At 43.0% G+C, this 16,966-nt stretch overlaps 1 protein-coding gene across 4 annotated transcripts; it reads left to right on the top strand.

Annotated features, from left to right (window-relative positions):
* The first annotated feature begins 7,196 nt into the window (after window positions 1–7,196).
* LOC127344272 (uncharacterized) lies at window positions 7,197–16,579 on the top strand. Of its 4 annotated transcripts, none has more exons than XM_051370506.2 (4): window positions 7,199–8,418; window positions 9,871–12,600; window positions 16,048–16,101; window positions 16,263–16,579. In XM_051370506.2, exons 1-2 carry the CDS (start codon window positions 7,272–7,274, stop codon window positions 9,912–9,914), a joined length of 1,191 nt encoding a protein of 396 aa, XP_051226466.1. In that variant the 5' UTR covers window positions 7,199–7,271; the 3' UTR covers window positions 9,915–12,600; window positions 16,048–16,101; window positions 16,263–16,579. The 4 variants fall into 4 exon arrangements, with proteins under 4 accessions (XP_051226468.1, XP_051226466.1, XP_051226467.1 ...); XM_051370507.2 differs by having other exon boundaries at window positions 9,871–12,596; XM_051370505.2 differs by lacking the exon at window positions 7,199–8,418 and having other exon boundaries at window positions 12,191–14,700.
* Window positions 16,580–16,966: the final 387 nt, after the last annotated feature.

The following is a 16,966-nucleotide window of genomic DNA, read 5'->3' on the forward strand; positions in this document are numbered from 1 at the left end:
TTATGCTTAATGATGCCCATGTACGGGCATTACCTTTGCTTGTTGATGTTCTGAATACGTAAGTATGGCCTGGGCCGGTGGGTGTTGCTTTGATTTGGATCCATCTGCTAGCTCCCATGAACCAGCGAGGTCTCGATCATCTCCTGGCATCTTGCTGCTAGCTCGGCCAAACACGGCGTGATACAAAGGCTTGCCGCCGTGGCGCAGACAGCCTTTGTAGACATGAACAAAGAGCCTTCTTCAGTTCTTGCTGATGCTTGCTTACTGTTGAACTCTACCCAGTTTCTGAATGTTGATCCAATAGACGACCTGGGCTAGTTGATGAATGATGACAAGCTAGCTCCTATCGCTCTGGTTAGGATCGAGCTACTTGCTCCCATGCACCAGCTAGGGCTGCTCTATCTTTTAATAAAAAGTTCAATTTACCCTTTCGCAAAAAAAAAAAGTTCAATTTACCTACTCGGAAGCATCACTTCAAGTTCTTCACGTACTCTATATGTTAACATTTTCTTCCACTAGGATGCAAAACACATCCATCTTACCGCTGGAGGAAGCAGATTACTAGGAGGCAAAAAAAAATCCATTGACAAAGAAAGCGAAGTAGGAATAGGCGCACATTTAATTAGCATTGGGAACAGGCATAGGTGAAACTGCGTTGTTCCTTGAAATACGTAGCGCCTCCCTACAGCTATGCTATTAGGGGCAGTAAATCACCATGTGCCATGTCACCAATCCGTGTGACCACTAATCTAGGCCCTCCATCCTCACGCTCAAGCAAACCAATTTGAAGATGAGAGAACCTAAATGTCATCTCCTTCATGCTTCCCGCTCTTCATCCTTTCTCCACTCACCAAAATTCAGACCTTGCCTTCTCTATAAATAGAAGGCCACCACCAGCAACCGCGTGCGGGAGCGTGTGTGACTTAGACTTTGACTTTTACTTGTCGAGGAGAGGAGAGCGAGCGCCATGGCCAGCAAGCTCCAATAGCAACTTCACCGAGTGACATGACCAGCCGCCGGTGCCGACCATCATCCGTGGTACTGGCACCTCCTCTGGAAGACGACGACCTACTCCACGAGATCCTACTTCGCCTGCCCCCACAGCTGTCCTACCTCCTGCGTGCCTCGCTTGTCGAGGAGAGGAGAGCGAGCGCCATGGCCGGCCAGCTACCTGATCGAAGATGTGACGGCGAGCAGGCTGAAGTAGACTGTCTTCATCGTGATGAGATCTTTCAGCAGGTAATCCATCCTATGATTCTTTTGTTTCACTTTTGTTCCATGAACCAACCAATCCATCTTCTGTGGATGAATTTCTTAGCAGCGGGAAAGGAGTCTATTTATCTGCCAATCTTTGGTATATTTCTCCCAACGCAATTCAAAAACGAAAATTCCACGAATCCCTGAGGTGGATAAGTCCGACGACTCAGCAGCAGTGCGGAATTGAGTTTATAACCAAAAGGTTCGAAGAAGGAAGGCGCAGTATATAACCAACCCACCCATAGCCGGTCTAACTGCTGAGAGATAAAAGTGTTTTTCTTTCCCTAAGAGTCCTCACTGTTTCTCTACTTGTATCTAATATACTGTAGGGTTATATCGGATTATGTACGAAATAAACCAGTACATTAATATAATATGAGATCATTGATTTGTGTACTAGCTGATGTCACATCGTAGAACTAGCATTTACATATAAATAGATTAAATACGCACATACAACAAAATTTTATCGGTGCCATCTTCTTGTACATCATACATTTACACCAATTGTACCATGAGCTGTGTTAAATTTGAAGTAGACAACAGACACACTAAGAACTTATGTTTAAGCATCTGGTGTGTCAAATTGGCAACTTGACTGCAGGCTGAAGGTTATATGATTGGCCACCGGGAAGTAGCATCTGGTGTGTCTACGGAACTACCCCTGTAGTTACGATTGACCATCTTTGTACAACTAAAATACATTATATTTTCAGCATGAGTCACATAACAAGTGAAAATTGACAACAAACAATCTTTAAAGTAGAGTTGAACTGGAGCATCTTATATGTCAAACAGGAACTTTATTGGCACATTTGAGGGAAGAAATATAGTTGTGTTTATTCCGTTAATAATTGTTTCTGTAAGATAGTGGTTATCTGTGGTTATCTTGCTATTAATCACACTGACATATATTTTTCACTACTTCATCTTTTGTTGAAGAGTTTGTCTTGCATATGACTTCATGCCTTAAAATGTACACTTGCCTCTTTATCTCTTGTTCATTCCAATGTGGTTCTGAATTTTCATGTGTTACCTATGTTGTGGTCTTAATAAGCGGTCCACATATTTGTTAGATGCTGAGTCAAGAATCAAGTGAGCTCAAGGGACATAGAATAATATTTGTGTTGATAGCTTTTTTACACTATTTTTGTTGTTAGCGGGACACCACAATATATATGCCTTATTGTACTTGACGTGCTGGTTTTCGTAGGTTCATATTGGACTGTTTTAAGAGATAAACTAGTAATACTATAATAAGAGACCAATTGATTTCTGCTCCTTTCATGCCTTTCTTGTTTGTCAAGTAGCATTTACATTTGAATTATACAGTATCGTTTTTCTACGGTAGTGTCTCTGGAAATCGCTACATTGTGTCTACATATTGCTACATTACTTGTCTTATAGCATGAGCTACCTTCAAGCTTTAAATCCACAATAGAGACACTGAAAACTTAGGTTAAAGCATCTGATATCTCAAACTGGCACATTGAGGCTTGAAACTAGTTACATTTTTTCATATAAAAATGTTGACATTGTTTCAAGATGATTTTGTGTTTCACGTAGATTGAGTGTTTTCGGACTTACCTCATTTCACGCTCATTTTCACGTAGAGAGGAGGATGATACAATATGATCAAGGAGAGTGAAAGCTCTAATCTTGGGGATGCCCCAGTGGTTCACCCCTGCATATTTCAAGAAGACTCAAGCGTCTAAGCTTGGGGATGCCTTGGGCATCCCCTTCTTCATCGACAACATTATCAGGTTCCTCTAGTGAAACTATATTTTTATTCCATCACATCTTATGCGCTTTACTTGGAGCGTCTGTATGTTTTTGTTTTTGTTTTGTTTGAATAAAGTTGGATCCTAGCATTCATTGTGTGGGAGAGAGACACGCTCCGCTGTTGCATATGGACATATATGTCCTTAAGCTTTACTCATAATATTCATGGCGAAGGTTGAACTGCTTCGTTAAATTGTTATATGGTTGGAAACGGGAAATGCTACATGTGGTAATTGGTATAATATTGAATAATGTGATACTTGGCAATTGTTGTGCTCATGTTTAAGCTCTTGCATCATGTACTTTGCACCTATTAGTGAAGAAATACATAGAGCTTGCTAAAATTTGGTTTGCATAATTGGTCTCTCTAAGGTCTAGATATTTTCTAGTAAGAGTCGAACAACAAGGAAGACGATATAGAGTCTTATAATGCTTACAATATGTCTTTTATGTGAGTTTTGCTGTTCCGGTTCATACTTGTGTTTGCTTTAAATAACCTTGCTAGCCTAAACCTTGTATCGAGAGGGAATACTTCTCATGCATCCAAAATGCTTGAGCCAAAAACTATGCCACTTGTGTCCACCATACCTACCTACTACATGGTATTTCTCCGCCATTCCAAAGTAAATTGCTTGAGTGCTACCTTTAAAATTTCTATTCTTTATCTTTGCAATATATAGCTCATGGGACAAATAGCCTAAAAACTATTGTGGTATTGAATATGTACTTATGCGTCTTATCTCTTATAAGTTGCTTGTTGAGCGATAACCATGTTCCTGGGGACGCCATCAACTATTTCTTTGTTGAATATCATGTGATTTGATATGCATGTTCGTCTTGTCTGAAGTAAGGGTGATTTATCATGATCAAATGGTTTGAGTATACATATTGTTAGAGAAGAACATTGGGCCGCTAACTAAAGCCATGATCCATGGTGGAAGTTTCAATTTGGACAACAAACCTCAATCTCTTATGAGAATATTATTTGTTGTTGAATGCTTATGCATTAAAGAGGAGTCCATTATCTATTGTCTATGTTGTCCCGGTATGGATGTCTAAGTTGAGAATAATCAAAAGCGAGAAATCCAATGCGAACTTTCTCCTTAGACCTTTGTACAGGCGGCATAGAGGTACCCCTTTGTGACACTTGGTTAAAACATATTCTATGCTATGATAATCCATGTAAATCCAAGCTAATTAGGACAAGGTGCGGGCACTATTGGTATACTATGCATGAGGCTTGCAACTTGTAGGATATAATTTACATAACTCATATGCTTTATTACTACCGTTGACAAAATTGTTTCTTGTTTCCAAAATAAAAGCTCTAGCACAAATACAACAATCAATGCTTCCCTCTGCGAAGGGCCTTTCTTCTACTTTTATTGTTGAGTCAGTTTATCCATTTCCTTCTATCTCAAAAAGCAAACACTTGTGTTAACTGTGCATTGATTCCTACATGCTTGCATATTGCACTTGTTATATTACTTTATGTTGACAATATCCATAAGATATACATGTTATAAGTTGAAAGCAACCGCTGAAACTTAATCTTCCCTTGTGTTGCTTCAATGCCTTTACTATGAACTTATTGCTTTATGAGTTAACTCTTATGCAAGACTTATTGATGCTTGTCTTGAAAGTACTATTAATGAAAAGTCTTTGCTATATGATTCAATTGTTTACTCATTACATTTACCATTGCTTCGAATCGCTGCATTCATTACATGTGCTTACAATAGTATTGATCAAGATTATGTTGGTAGCATTGTCACTTAAGAAATTATCTTTGTTATCGTTTACCTACTCGGGACGAGTAGAAACTAAGCTTGGGGATGCTTGATACGTCTCAAACGTATCTATAATGTCTTATGTTCCATGCTACTTTTATGATGATACTCACATGTTTTATACACATTACATGTCATTATTATGCATTTTCCGGCACTAACCTATTAACGAGATGCGGAAGAGCCAGTTGCTGTTTTCTGCTGTTTTTGGTTTCAGAAATCCTAGTAAGGAAATATTCTCGGAATTGGACGAAATCAATGCCCAGGGTCCTATTTTTCCACGAAGCTTCCAAAACACCGGGGGAGAAACGAAGTGGGGCCACGAGGCGCCGACACAGCAGGACCGCGCGGCCAGGGCTGGGGCCGCGCCGCCCTGGCGTGTGGGGCCCTCGTGAGGCCCCCTGACCTACCTCTTCGCCTACTTAAGCCTTCGTCGATAATAGCCCCAGTACCGAGAGCCACGATACGAAAAACCTTCCAGAGACGCCGCCGCCGCCAATCCCATCTCGGGGGATTCAGGAGATCGCCTCCGGCACCCTGCCGGAGAGGGGAATCATCTCCCGGAGGACTCTACACCGCCATGGTCGCCTCCGGATTGATGTGTGAGTAGTTCACCCCTGGACTATGGGTCCATAGCAGTAGCTAGATGGTCGTCTTCTCCCCATTGTGCTATCATTGTCTGATCTTGTGAGCTGCCTAACATGATCAAGATCATCTATCTGTAAAGCTACATGTGCGTTTGTTGGGATCCGATGAATAATGAATACTATGCTATGTTGATTATCAATCTATCATCTATGTGTTGTTTATGATCTTGCATGCTCTCCGTTGCTAGTAGAGGCTCTGACCAAGTCATTGCTTGTAACTCCAAGAGGGAGTATTTATGCTCGATAGTGGGTTCATGCCTCCATTAAATCTGGGGGAGTGACAACAACCTCTAAGGTTGTGGATGTGCTGTTGCCACTAGGGATAAAACATCAATTCTATATCTAAGGATGTATTTGTTGATTACATTACGCACCATACTTAATGCAATTGTCTGTTGTTTGCAACTTAATACTGGAAGGGGTTCGGATGATAACCTGAAGGTGGACTTTTTAGGCATAGATGCATGCTGGATAGCGGTCTATGTACTTTGTCGTAATGCCCAATTAAATCTCACACTACTCATCATAACATGTATGTGCATTATTATGCTCTCTTTATTTGTCAATTGCCCAACTGTAATTTGTTCACCCAATATGCTATTTCTTATGGGAGAGACACCTCTAGTGAACTGTGGACCCCGGTCCATTCTTTTACATCGAATACAATCTACTGCAATACTCGTTTTACTGTTCTTGCAAATATCATCTTCCACACTATACATCTAATCCTTTGTTACAACAAGCCGGTGAGATTGAGAACCTCACTGTCACGTTGGGACAAAGTAATTTGGTTGTGTTGTGCAGGTTCCACGTTGGCGCCGGAATCCCTGGTGTTGCGCCGCGCTATACTCCGCCGTCATCAACCTTCAACGTGCTTGTTGGCTCCTACTGGTTCGATAAACCTTGGTTTCTTACTGAGGGAAAACTTGCTGCTATACGACATCATACCTTCCTCTTGGGGTTCCCAACGGACGAGTGCTTTACCGTCACAAGGAAGCTACTTTCTGGTGCTGTTGCAATCCAACACCCACGTCAGCAAGCATCTCCAGCCATGTTCCTGGGAAGGCCCCCATGACCTCTTTTTTTCATCCGGATGGACGAAAATGGCCCAGTCACGCCTCTAGCTTCTCGTTTTCGTTCGGATTTAGGCCGAAATCCGTTCGGACTCCCTAGGCCATCCTCGGTTTCCTGGGGTGCTGCCGGGGACTCCGAATGGAGCAAATTCCGCGCTCTGGCCCGCGTGTCAGTGAAGATTTCGCGATCTGGCCCGCGCAAATTCTCCGGGACGGCTGGAAAATTGTTGCTCTCCACGCAAAAAATGGATCCAATCCGGACGAATTTTCATCCGGATTTTGCCCGGGGGACTCCAACGGCTGGGGATGCTCTTACATTCGTGGTAGAACAACAAAACAGCCACCAAACTTTGTTCAGATTGTGAAGAGGGGAACATCCTCCAACTGAATTCCATCGCAAGTGCTATTGCTCGTCCAACCAAATAGCTGCTTGTTTCCAACAGAGAACAGACATAGCGTAGCATCAATTTGAATTAAGATTTAGTTCTGCTGCATTAATCTCATTCGTCTCGTCATAATTTTTGCGTGTGTCAGAACTTGGAACAAACCACATTTTTAAACAAACACGTTCACAAACTCAGAACAAACCATTCTTGTTCTTTTACATTGTCACGTTCGACAAAACAAAGGAGAGAGAGACCTTTGCCTCTCGGGGAAAGAGAGAGAGAAACCCCAAATCCTCTCCAGTCCCCAGTCCCCAATCCAATCGACCGGGGGGCGAAATGAGCCACCGCCGCCGCCGGCCCTCCTCGCCGCCACCACTACCGGCGCATCCGCTGGAAGACAACGCCCTCCTCCACGACATCTTGCTCCGCCTCCCGCCGCAGCCGCCCTACCTCCTGCGCGCGTCCATCGTCTCCAAGCGCTGGCGACGCCTCGCCACCGACCCCAAGTTCCTCCGCCGCTTCCGCGCCCACCACGGGAAGCCTCCCCTCCTGGGCGACTTCTCGTACGAAGTAGGATCATTCTCCTTCAGATCCACCCTCGACCCGCCCTACCGCATCCCTCCCCGCCGCCTCTCCCTGCGGCCGGACGGCAGCGAGGGATGGGCGTGCCTCGACTGCCGCCACGGACGCATACTCTTCGACGACTGCAGGCGGAGGCGGGTCATCGTGTGGGACCCCATCACCGACGGCCGCTGCGTCCTAGCCTACCCGCAGCAGTTCCGCGACTCCGGGATTGTGCAAATCCACAGCGGGGCGGTGCTCTGCGCCGCCGGCGACCAGGGCCACGTGCATGGCGCCTGCCAGTCGATCCCTTTCAAACTGGTCGGGCTCAGCGCTTGGCACCACAATGATGTAGCCAGCATCTTCGCAAGTGTCTACTCTTCCGAGACTGGCGTATGGAGTGATCTCGTCTCAACAACGCTCCCACGGAAGGGTATAAATCTTTTGAGTCACAGCGCACTTGTTGGTAACACCCTTCACTGGCTGGTCACCACAAATAGCATACTGGAGTTTGATTTGGTCGCACAGACGTTAGCTGTGACCAAGAGGCCTCTTGGTGCTCCTCCTCGCCATGACAATGTTCAGATCACCCGGTCAGAGGATGGCGGTGTTGGCTTCGCTGCTTTGTCCGGCTCTCGCTATGACCCTTGCTTGCAAATGTGGGACAGGAAGGTCGATCCGGATGGAGCTGCCACATGGGTGTTGCGCAAGACTGTTGAACTGCAGAAGATTCTTGGATTGGACTCTATGATTGAGAAGAACAAGGCATCTATACTGCACTACTTGGATGATGCTCATGCAATCTTTTTGAGGGTATATTCATCTGTCTACATGGTTCAGCTTGAGTCAATGCAGTCTAAGGAACTTTTCAAAAGCATCCATAATTGCATCTATCGTCCTTTCACAAGTTTCTGGACCGAAGGTAACTGCTTGATCATCTTAACATTGGGCAACTCCTAAATCCAATTGTTTTTCATAGGAATAACTACTGTACTTCTGAAGTGCTAATTACAAAGTTGACATTTTTCTATTAACTTATAGCCATATTGTCTTTTATGTTATCAGTGAACTGTGGGTGCCTATGTTACATTATTGTTCATCTGCACACACTTATGTACACCTCTTTTCAGCATGAACCACACACAAGGTGGAAAATTGACAACAAGCGAACTACAAAGTAGACTTGAATTGGAGACCGTGGCAAATGACTAATTTAGTTGGCACATTTTGGGGAGTAAATACAATTCTATTTGGTCAGTCCGTAATTGTCTCTGAGAAAAATTATCACTGCTGATCTTGCTATTAACCATAAATCTAACTCAGCTATTGTACCTTAGGAAATATAGGTAGTACTATTCTATTTCTATCTTTTGTTGAGGAGTTGTCCTGCAAGTGTTTGCATGGGAGAGGTTTAAAATAGTTGTATTTGACAGAAAGTACATGACCGATTGCATGCCTTAAATTGTGCAGCAGCCACTTTTTTCTCATTGTCAGTTGTTCAGTGCAGTTTGGTTACTGTTTTTTTCCACATGTTATGCTTGTTTTGGTCTAAGAAGCTGGTCTGCGTATTCATCAGTTCCTGAAAGGATCATTATTGGTGTTAGGAAGCAGCACCTTGCATGAGATGGAATAATATTTCTGCTGTTAGACATTTTTATGAAGTTTCTGTTGTGAACTTGGCGCCACTGTTTTATTTCTACTAGTACGTTCTGATTGTGGTATCCTCTACTTGTGTCCGGTACTGTAGGGTTATAACGGACTTTTTGCGAGAAGACCAGTAATATAATATGAGACCATTGATCTGTGTACTAGCTGATAGCATATCCTAGACTTTGGATTTATATATCAATACACACCAGCAATATTATTTTTCATATGAAACATGTATTTTGTGGTTGCTGATGCCTATTAAGGTGTCATGTGGGATCCCACCAAAATCCCACATATAGTTCATTTTCGATTTTTAGTACAAATTTGGTCTTAAAATTTACACTAGAAAAGGCAAAATGAACTATAAGTTGGACTTTGGCGGGATCCCACTTGCATTGCCTATAGGTATAAAATAATAATGCTTATTGATACAAGAAAGGTTTACTGATGTCCTCTTCCTCAAATTTGCAGTAGAGAACAAACACACTGAAGGTGTGTCAAATTGGCATCTTGATTTGCACTTGTAGCTTAAAATTTGTTGCATGTTTTCATCTAAAAAATCTGACGGCACATGATTATTTTGTATTTCAGGTTGCTAGTGTGTGCATACTCATCTTCCTCTTCATGCTCTTTTATCACTTTCTAATGCAGTGCTATTTTAGCAAGCAGTCTTCAAATGTTATGGCTAAAAATATTGAACTAATGTAAGATGAGTTTGTCACAGGTGTCTTTAGCAGTTTGAAGCCGAATCAGCTTATCACTCAATGATGTGCAGCCTGGAATGCGACTCTTGTCTATTATGTCCATGTGTCTATGGCTCTGCTACATCTACTGCAGCTGTCTTGCGGAAATCATCTAGTAATATGTTAATTGTGGTGTAGTACTTTATCTGTCTGTCTAATAGTATGTACTTGTCAACTGAAGCCAGAAATGTTTGGGTTGATTCGGTAGTGTTGCCCTTCATAATGGATTGCAATCCATCTCCAGTTTGACACTTTGACTTAGTGCTGACGCCAGATTTTGGTTGCCAATACCTGGTGTTGACCTCTTATATGTTTTACCTTGTCTGTTGTCAGTGCCGTGCTTGCCTTTGTTAGAGAAGGACACGAATTCCAGGGAGTCCGGGTTGCACACGTGTTTATCATTGTTGATCTTGCTATTAATCACGTACACGCTTTACTATTTCACCTTTAGTTGAAGAGTTTGTCCTGTATGTGACTGCATGCCTTAAAAAGTAAAAAAAAAAGTGCACTTGCTGCTTTTTTTGCATTTTCAGTTGTTCAGTCCATTGTGGTTCTGAATTGTCATATGTTATGAATGTTGTGGTCTTAATAAGTGCTCCACATATTTGTCACACGCTGAGTCAAGAATCAAGTGAGCTCACGGGAGATGGAATACTATTTGTGTTGTTAGTTTTTTTTACAATATTTTTGTTGTTGGCGTGATGCTACGGTATATATATGCCTTATTTTTCTTGATGTACTAATTTTAGTGGGGTCATATTGGACTTTTTAAGAGATATAAACTAGTAATAATACAAATATGAGACCAATTAATTTCTGCTCCTTTCATGCCTTTCTTCTTTGTTAACTAGCATATACATTTAAATTGCATCATTTTTCTCTGGTTGTGTCTGAGCATACTGCTACTACATTTACTTGTCTTATAGCATGAGCTACCTTCAAGCTTTAAACCCACAATAGGCACACTGAGAACTTAGGATAAATCATCTGATATGTCAAATCTGTAACTTGACCACACCGAAGCTTAAAACTAGTTACATTTTTCCATCTAAAAAAGCTAATGTTGTTTTAAGATGATTTTGTATTTCAGATAGATTGACTGTTCAGATTTACCTTTCTTCATTTGCGCTCTTCGCTTTCTTATTCTGTTTAGTATGGTGCTGTAATGACCGGGCTTAAAATATCAACAGTTCAATGAGTGTGTAGCCAATGCAGCTGATTTAACAACTGTGATGGGTTTGTGCACAGTAGTCTGAAGCAGAAGTAGCTTTGCTAGTGTACTTCAACCTGGAATGCTGGCCTTTGGAGTATGCCATGACCATCTATATTGCAGTTGTGAATTGAAAACTGGACCTGTAGAAATTATCTCATGTGCCCACTCTGGTGTTATTTTGAGCTATTGTGCTGAACTCTGAAATGCTTGGATTAGTTTGTCATTGTTCATGTTGGAATTTGTTCATATCACCCCTGCCCTCTCCATCGCAAATATTGCTCGCCCAATACCCATACTCATCTGCATGACGAACAGCCTGAGCCAACTCCTGAGTCTCAGAGTGGAGGAATTCGCTAGGCTGTTTGCAAATTAGCCGTTGTTTCAGTGACCATGTATTGCGAGACAAACGTCGCACTGTCTCCTGGCGCCATGAAGCTATCTGAATACCTTCTTCCCTCGCTGCATCTCAGAGATAGTCCCTCCATGTCTGGAACTTTGCTCGCAGATGGGAAAGCTCAAAATGACTGAAAAAAATCATCAGGAGCAAAGGTGATTACCGAACTAGTTACATTGTACCATCATTATTAGCTTATTACTTGGCAAGAAACCAGTCTGTGACGGTCTTGTTTTGGATTACACGCATATAAACAAACACAGAGCCGTTAACGCTTCTTGGTTCCTTGCACGGTGTCACATTTTTTACAATGAAGAAAGGAGAGCCACATGATCCTTTGGCTCTTGGGGAGGCGGTGCGCTGGAATTGGGGGCGCTCGCTGGCTACAGTGGTTGCAGGAAACCCTAGAAATCCTTTTGTATTTCTTGTTTTTTTTTAGATTTCTATAAATTCTGGATAATCATTTTATCCCCTTGTTTAGTTTCCACATATAACTTAGTTTTCGATTAATGAAATATGTGGTTGCTCTCAAGAATTTTTTTTCCTTATGTGATAATACCTAAAAAAAACTGCTTCCCCATTTGATCCTGTAGAAAAGACTTTCCCTATTTGACACTTAGTCAAAATTTCTTGCCTATTCCCTAATATGACATCGCCGTGCACCCCGTTACACTGCCGTCGGTTTTTCTTTTCATGGACAAAAATATCCCTCCCTTAGTCATTACGCAACGCTGGGAAAAAAAGATCTAACCCGTTTACTGTCTGTCCCCGACTCGAGCCGCCGGCGGCGGCGCATAGAAGCAGCGGCGAGACGCGATAGCTATGTGAGACTAGGGGGTGGCTGTGGAGGGCGGCCAGGTTGGATTCAATCAAGGCTATGGATGGCCATCCCAGCGTGCCGGCGGTGGGCTGGCAAGGCGCAGCGGCGCCGTCGTCGTGGTCGGCGACGAGGAGCTCGGCCGGTGCACCCTCGAGCCAGCGTTCCAGCACTGCCTCCTCCGCCAGCGTCGTCGCGGAAGCCTTGGGTGGAGCTGCGTCGACATCACCATCTCCGCGAGCGCGAGCGCCTGCTCCTCCAATTATGCCCACGTTCCAGATAAGTTTGTACGATTAGTTTTTTTGTGATTTGTTTCTGTGGTTAACTTTTCGATCTGAATTCATACAATTACGTCCATGTTCCATTTTTTTAATGAATAGTGAACGAATCTTCCGATTTGCTCCTATGCGAAATTACTTTTGCTTTTATCTGTTGGATCTTTCATGTATCAAGTTTCTTCAAAGATTATCGCTAGGATCTTTGTATGAATATTTCTGTGGTGGATCTTCACCTCTATGATCTGGGACGGTAAGGGAATGAATGGAAATGAAAAAATATTTGATACCTTCGTAAATACTCAGCTAATTGTGCCATTTCCATAAAAAAATAATACTACAAGAGAAAATACTCGCAATGTCGTGAAGGAGAAACTATGTGCTGTACCTGAACCTATATGTGGTGAATGTGAACATGGATGTGACATGTGTGAACCTGGATGCTTATGACACTTGTAGATGTTGTGCGGTCTATTCTCTATATACGTATGAACTGTGTGTGGGAATATGGTGTGGGGAGATTTTGCCCGACTTTTGAGCCTTCTGAATTAAAATCTTAGGAGGAATTTTTTCAGTTATCATATGTAACGCGGTTCTGTAACCAAATGTACGGGTTTTATTTGGTTGTTTAACCATGAGCAAATATGCCACAGTATTCTTGCTTGTCTTTACAAAGAAAATTTGGTCACGTTGTGCACCAAGGGCAAATGCGTCTTTTCATGTTGCTCTTTAGCACCGTTAGTACTCAAAAAATGAACTAGAGTGTCATATTATTAGGTAACAAGTTCTGGCCAGGTGTCAAATAGTGAAGAAACATTTCCGGGGTCAAATAGGGAAGCAGATTTTTAGGTTGTGTAAAATAAGGAATTATCTGAAAACCTAAAATCCTCTCTCCATTCCCCATTCCCAGATCCAATAGCCCACCAAGGGGTGAGGGCGACATGAGCCACCGCCGCCGCCACCAACTCTCGTCGTCGTTGCCAGAACTGGCGCATCCGCTGGATATCGATGACCTCCTCCATGAGATCATGTTGCGCCTCCCGCCGCAGCCGCCTTACCTCTTACGTGCGTCCATCGTCTCCAAGCGATGGCGCCGCCTCGCCACCGACCGCAAGTTCCTTCGCCGCTTCAGCATCCACCACCGGAAGCCTCCCCTCCTTGGTGATTTCTCGTACCAACGCGGAAAATTCTCCTTCAGATCCTACCTTGATCCGCCCTACTGCATCCCTCCCAAGCGCTTCACCCTGCGACCCAGCGGCAGCGAACAATGGACGTGCCTCGACTGCCGCCACGGATTCCTACTCTTTGATGACTGGATATCGAGGCAGGTAATCGTGTGGGACCCCATCACTGATGACCTCCACATCTTTCCCTATCCACCCTATCCACTGCAGTTCCACGAATCTAGGATTGAGCTTGGGGCGGTGCTCTGTGCTGCTGCCGACCAGGGCCATGTTCATGGCGCCTGCCACTCGAGCCCTTTCAAAGTGGTCGTGCTGAGCAGCTACCTGCACAAAGATGAAGCCGTCAATGAAATTATCACCTTCGCAAGCGTTTACTCTTCAGACACTGTTGGCATATGGAGTGATCTCGTATCAACAACACTTTCGTGGAGCGCTATAATGTTTCCATTTCGCAGCACACTTGTCGGTAACACCCTTCACTGGCTGCTTGGGATGAATATCAATGGTATACTTGAGTTTGATTTGGATGCACAGAGGCTCTCTGTGACCAAGACGCCTCTTTGTGCTCCTCCTTGCAATCACAGTGTTGGGATCATCCAGTCAGAGGATGGCGGTGTTGGCTTCGCTGCATTGTCTGGCCCTCGCTACTGCCCCTGTTTGCAAATGTGGGACAGGAAGGTTGATCCTCATGGAGTTATCACATGGGTGTTGCGGAAGACTCTTGAACTGCAGAAGATTCTTGGATTGGAGTCTAGGATTGAGAATAAAAATTTATCTATAATGTACTATCTGAATGATGTTCATGCCATCTTTTTGCGGGTGCAGTCATCTATCTACATGGTTCAACTTGAATCTATGCAGTCTAAGGAACTTGTTAAAAGCTTCCATAGTTGCATCTATCTGCCTTTCACAAGTTTCTGGGCCGAAGGTAACTGCTTGCGCATCTTTATATTGCACGACTCCTACATCAAAATGTTTTTCATAGGAATAAAGCATGTACTTCTGAAGTGTTAACTTCAAACTTAACATTTTTTTATTAACTTATAGCCATATTGTCTTTTAAGTTTTTATGTTATCATTGAACTGTGGGTGCCTATGTTACCAAACTGCAGTTTTCTTATGAACCCTACCAACTCTAGTTAGTTCATGGCTTACCATGTTAGCATCCCTACTGATCTTAGCTAGTCTAGTACCTTTTCCCTAAACAACTCACGAAGAACGCATAAATAGACGTATTATGTGTGCTCTCTTTTGTTGGCTCAATTGCCTCCGCGCAATCAGTTTCGATTATGAAGTCTGATGGGGACCAATGCAGAGCAAGTTGCATTCCTTCCTCGATCACCACCAGTTCAGCTTCTGTCGCGTCTCGACACTGCTTCAGTTCTCGACAAGCTGCGTAAATAACCTGTCCTTCATGGTCACGTAGTACCATCCCTGTACCAGCTCCGTGGGGAGAGAAAGTGCCATCAACATTCAGTTTTGCAGTGCCTCCTGGCATCATCCATTTCTTTCTGACTTTCTGTCATCCATCCTCATGATCACACTGCCTAGTGCCTACTGTCTTTGTTTTCAGATGTTATGATTATTGTGGTCTTAGAAGGTGGTGTGCATATTCGTCAGTTGCTGAAAGGAGCATTAATTAGTCGGCGTCAGGAAACAGCAGCTTACAGGAGATGGAATAACATTTCTGTTGTTAGCCATTTTTATGAAGTTTCTGTTGTTAGATTGGCGCTGCTATTTTATTTCTACGAGTTCTGATTGTGGTATCCTCTATGTGTGAACTACTGTAGGGTGTAGGGTTATATCGGACTATTTATAAGATAAACCAGTAATATAATATGAGGCCATACTAGCTGATGTCACATCCTAAACTAGGATTTTACGTATCAATGTACACCAACTTTATTATTTTCCGTATGAACATGAATTTTGTGGTTGCTGCCTTGTATATAAAATCATTATGCCTATAAACACTAGGATTTTACGTATCAATGTACACCAGCAATATTATTTTTCGTATGAAACATGAATTTTGTGGTTGCTGATGCCTATGGATATAAAATCATAATGCCTATAGATACAAGAAAATTCCACTGCTGTCCTCTTCTTGTACATGTGCATACTCCAATGGTACTGATTTTATGGCATAAGCAGTAGAAAACAAACACACTGAAGGTGTGTCAAATAGGCAACTTGATTTGCACATTGAAGCTTAAAACTAATTTCATGTTCTCATCTAAGTAATCTGACGGTGCATGATTATTTTGTTTTTCAGGCAAGCAGGTTGCTAGAGCTAGAGCGGTCCCTCCGCAAAAGAGAAAAGGAAAAGGTTTGTAGTGTGTTCATACTGATCTTCCTGGTTTAGGACTTTCTTATACTATTTTACCTAGTAGTGTTCAGATGTTCTGGCTAAATATATTGAGCCACAAGTTCCTTTACTGTGAAGTTAATACTGCAGAATTAAGTAATGTAAGATGGGTTTTTGCACAGGTGTTTTTAGCAGTTCGAAGCAGAAGCAGCTTATCACTGGATGATGTGCAGCCTGGGATGCGACTGAAGTCTGATTATGTCTATGTTTATGGCTACATCTACTGTAGCTGTCTCGCCGAAATCATCAACTATGTTGAACTGTGGTGTAGTACTTCATTTGTCTGTCTGTCTAATGGAGTCGTATGTACTTGTCAACTGAAGTCTGAAATATTTGGGCTAATTAGGCAGTGTTGGCCTTGATAATCGATTGTAATCCGCCGCCAGTTTGACTTGGTGGTGACGCCAAATTATGGATGCCAATTGCCTGGTGTTGAGTACCTCTGATATGTTTTGCTTGCTAATGTTGTGGTGGCCCTTGTTATGGGCGTTGTTAGAGCATCTCTAGCCGTTGGGGCTCCATGCCGAAATCCGGCCCTATTTAGCGCCGGATGGATGTATTTTCTGGCCTGGGGAGGCCCATTTTCCCAGCGGCGAGACTAGGATGGGCGAAAGTTTTTGACAAAATACGGGGAATTTAGAAAAAATTAGGCGAAACTCGTTCAAACATAAGCGAAATTTAATGATATTTAACATATATAGGCTAGTTCAGAATTCGTACATATATTTGAATTCGGTGACAGGGAAACTTAACCTCAAACTAAAAGCGGCCTTCTACATGCTGAAATGGCGGTAGAAGACCGTGTAGTCGCCGCCGCCGTCGTCGT

The sequence above is a fragment of the Lolium perenne genome, chromosome 3, assembly GCF_019359855.2.
Source record: "Lolium perenne isolate Kyuss_39 chromosome 3, Kyuss_2.0, whole genome shotgun sequence".
Lineage (NCBI taxonomy): Eukaryota > Viridiplantae > Streptophyta > Magnoliopsida > Poales > Poaceae > Lolium > Lolium perenne.

Coding starts and splice junctions, on each gene's coding strand:
- LOC127344272 (XM_051370505.2), top strand. CDS start 13,530: ATGAGCCACCGCCGCCGCCACCAACTCTCGTCGTCGTTGCCAGAACTG. Junction 14,701..16,047: donor CACAAGTTTCTGGGCCGAAG/GTAACTGCTTGC, acceptor TTTGTTTTTCAG/GCAAGCAGGTTGCTAGAGCT. Junction 16,102..16,262: donor GCAAAAGAGAAAAGGAAAAG/GTTTGTAGTGTG, acceptor GTTTTTGCACAG/GTGTTTTTAGCAGTTCGAAG.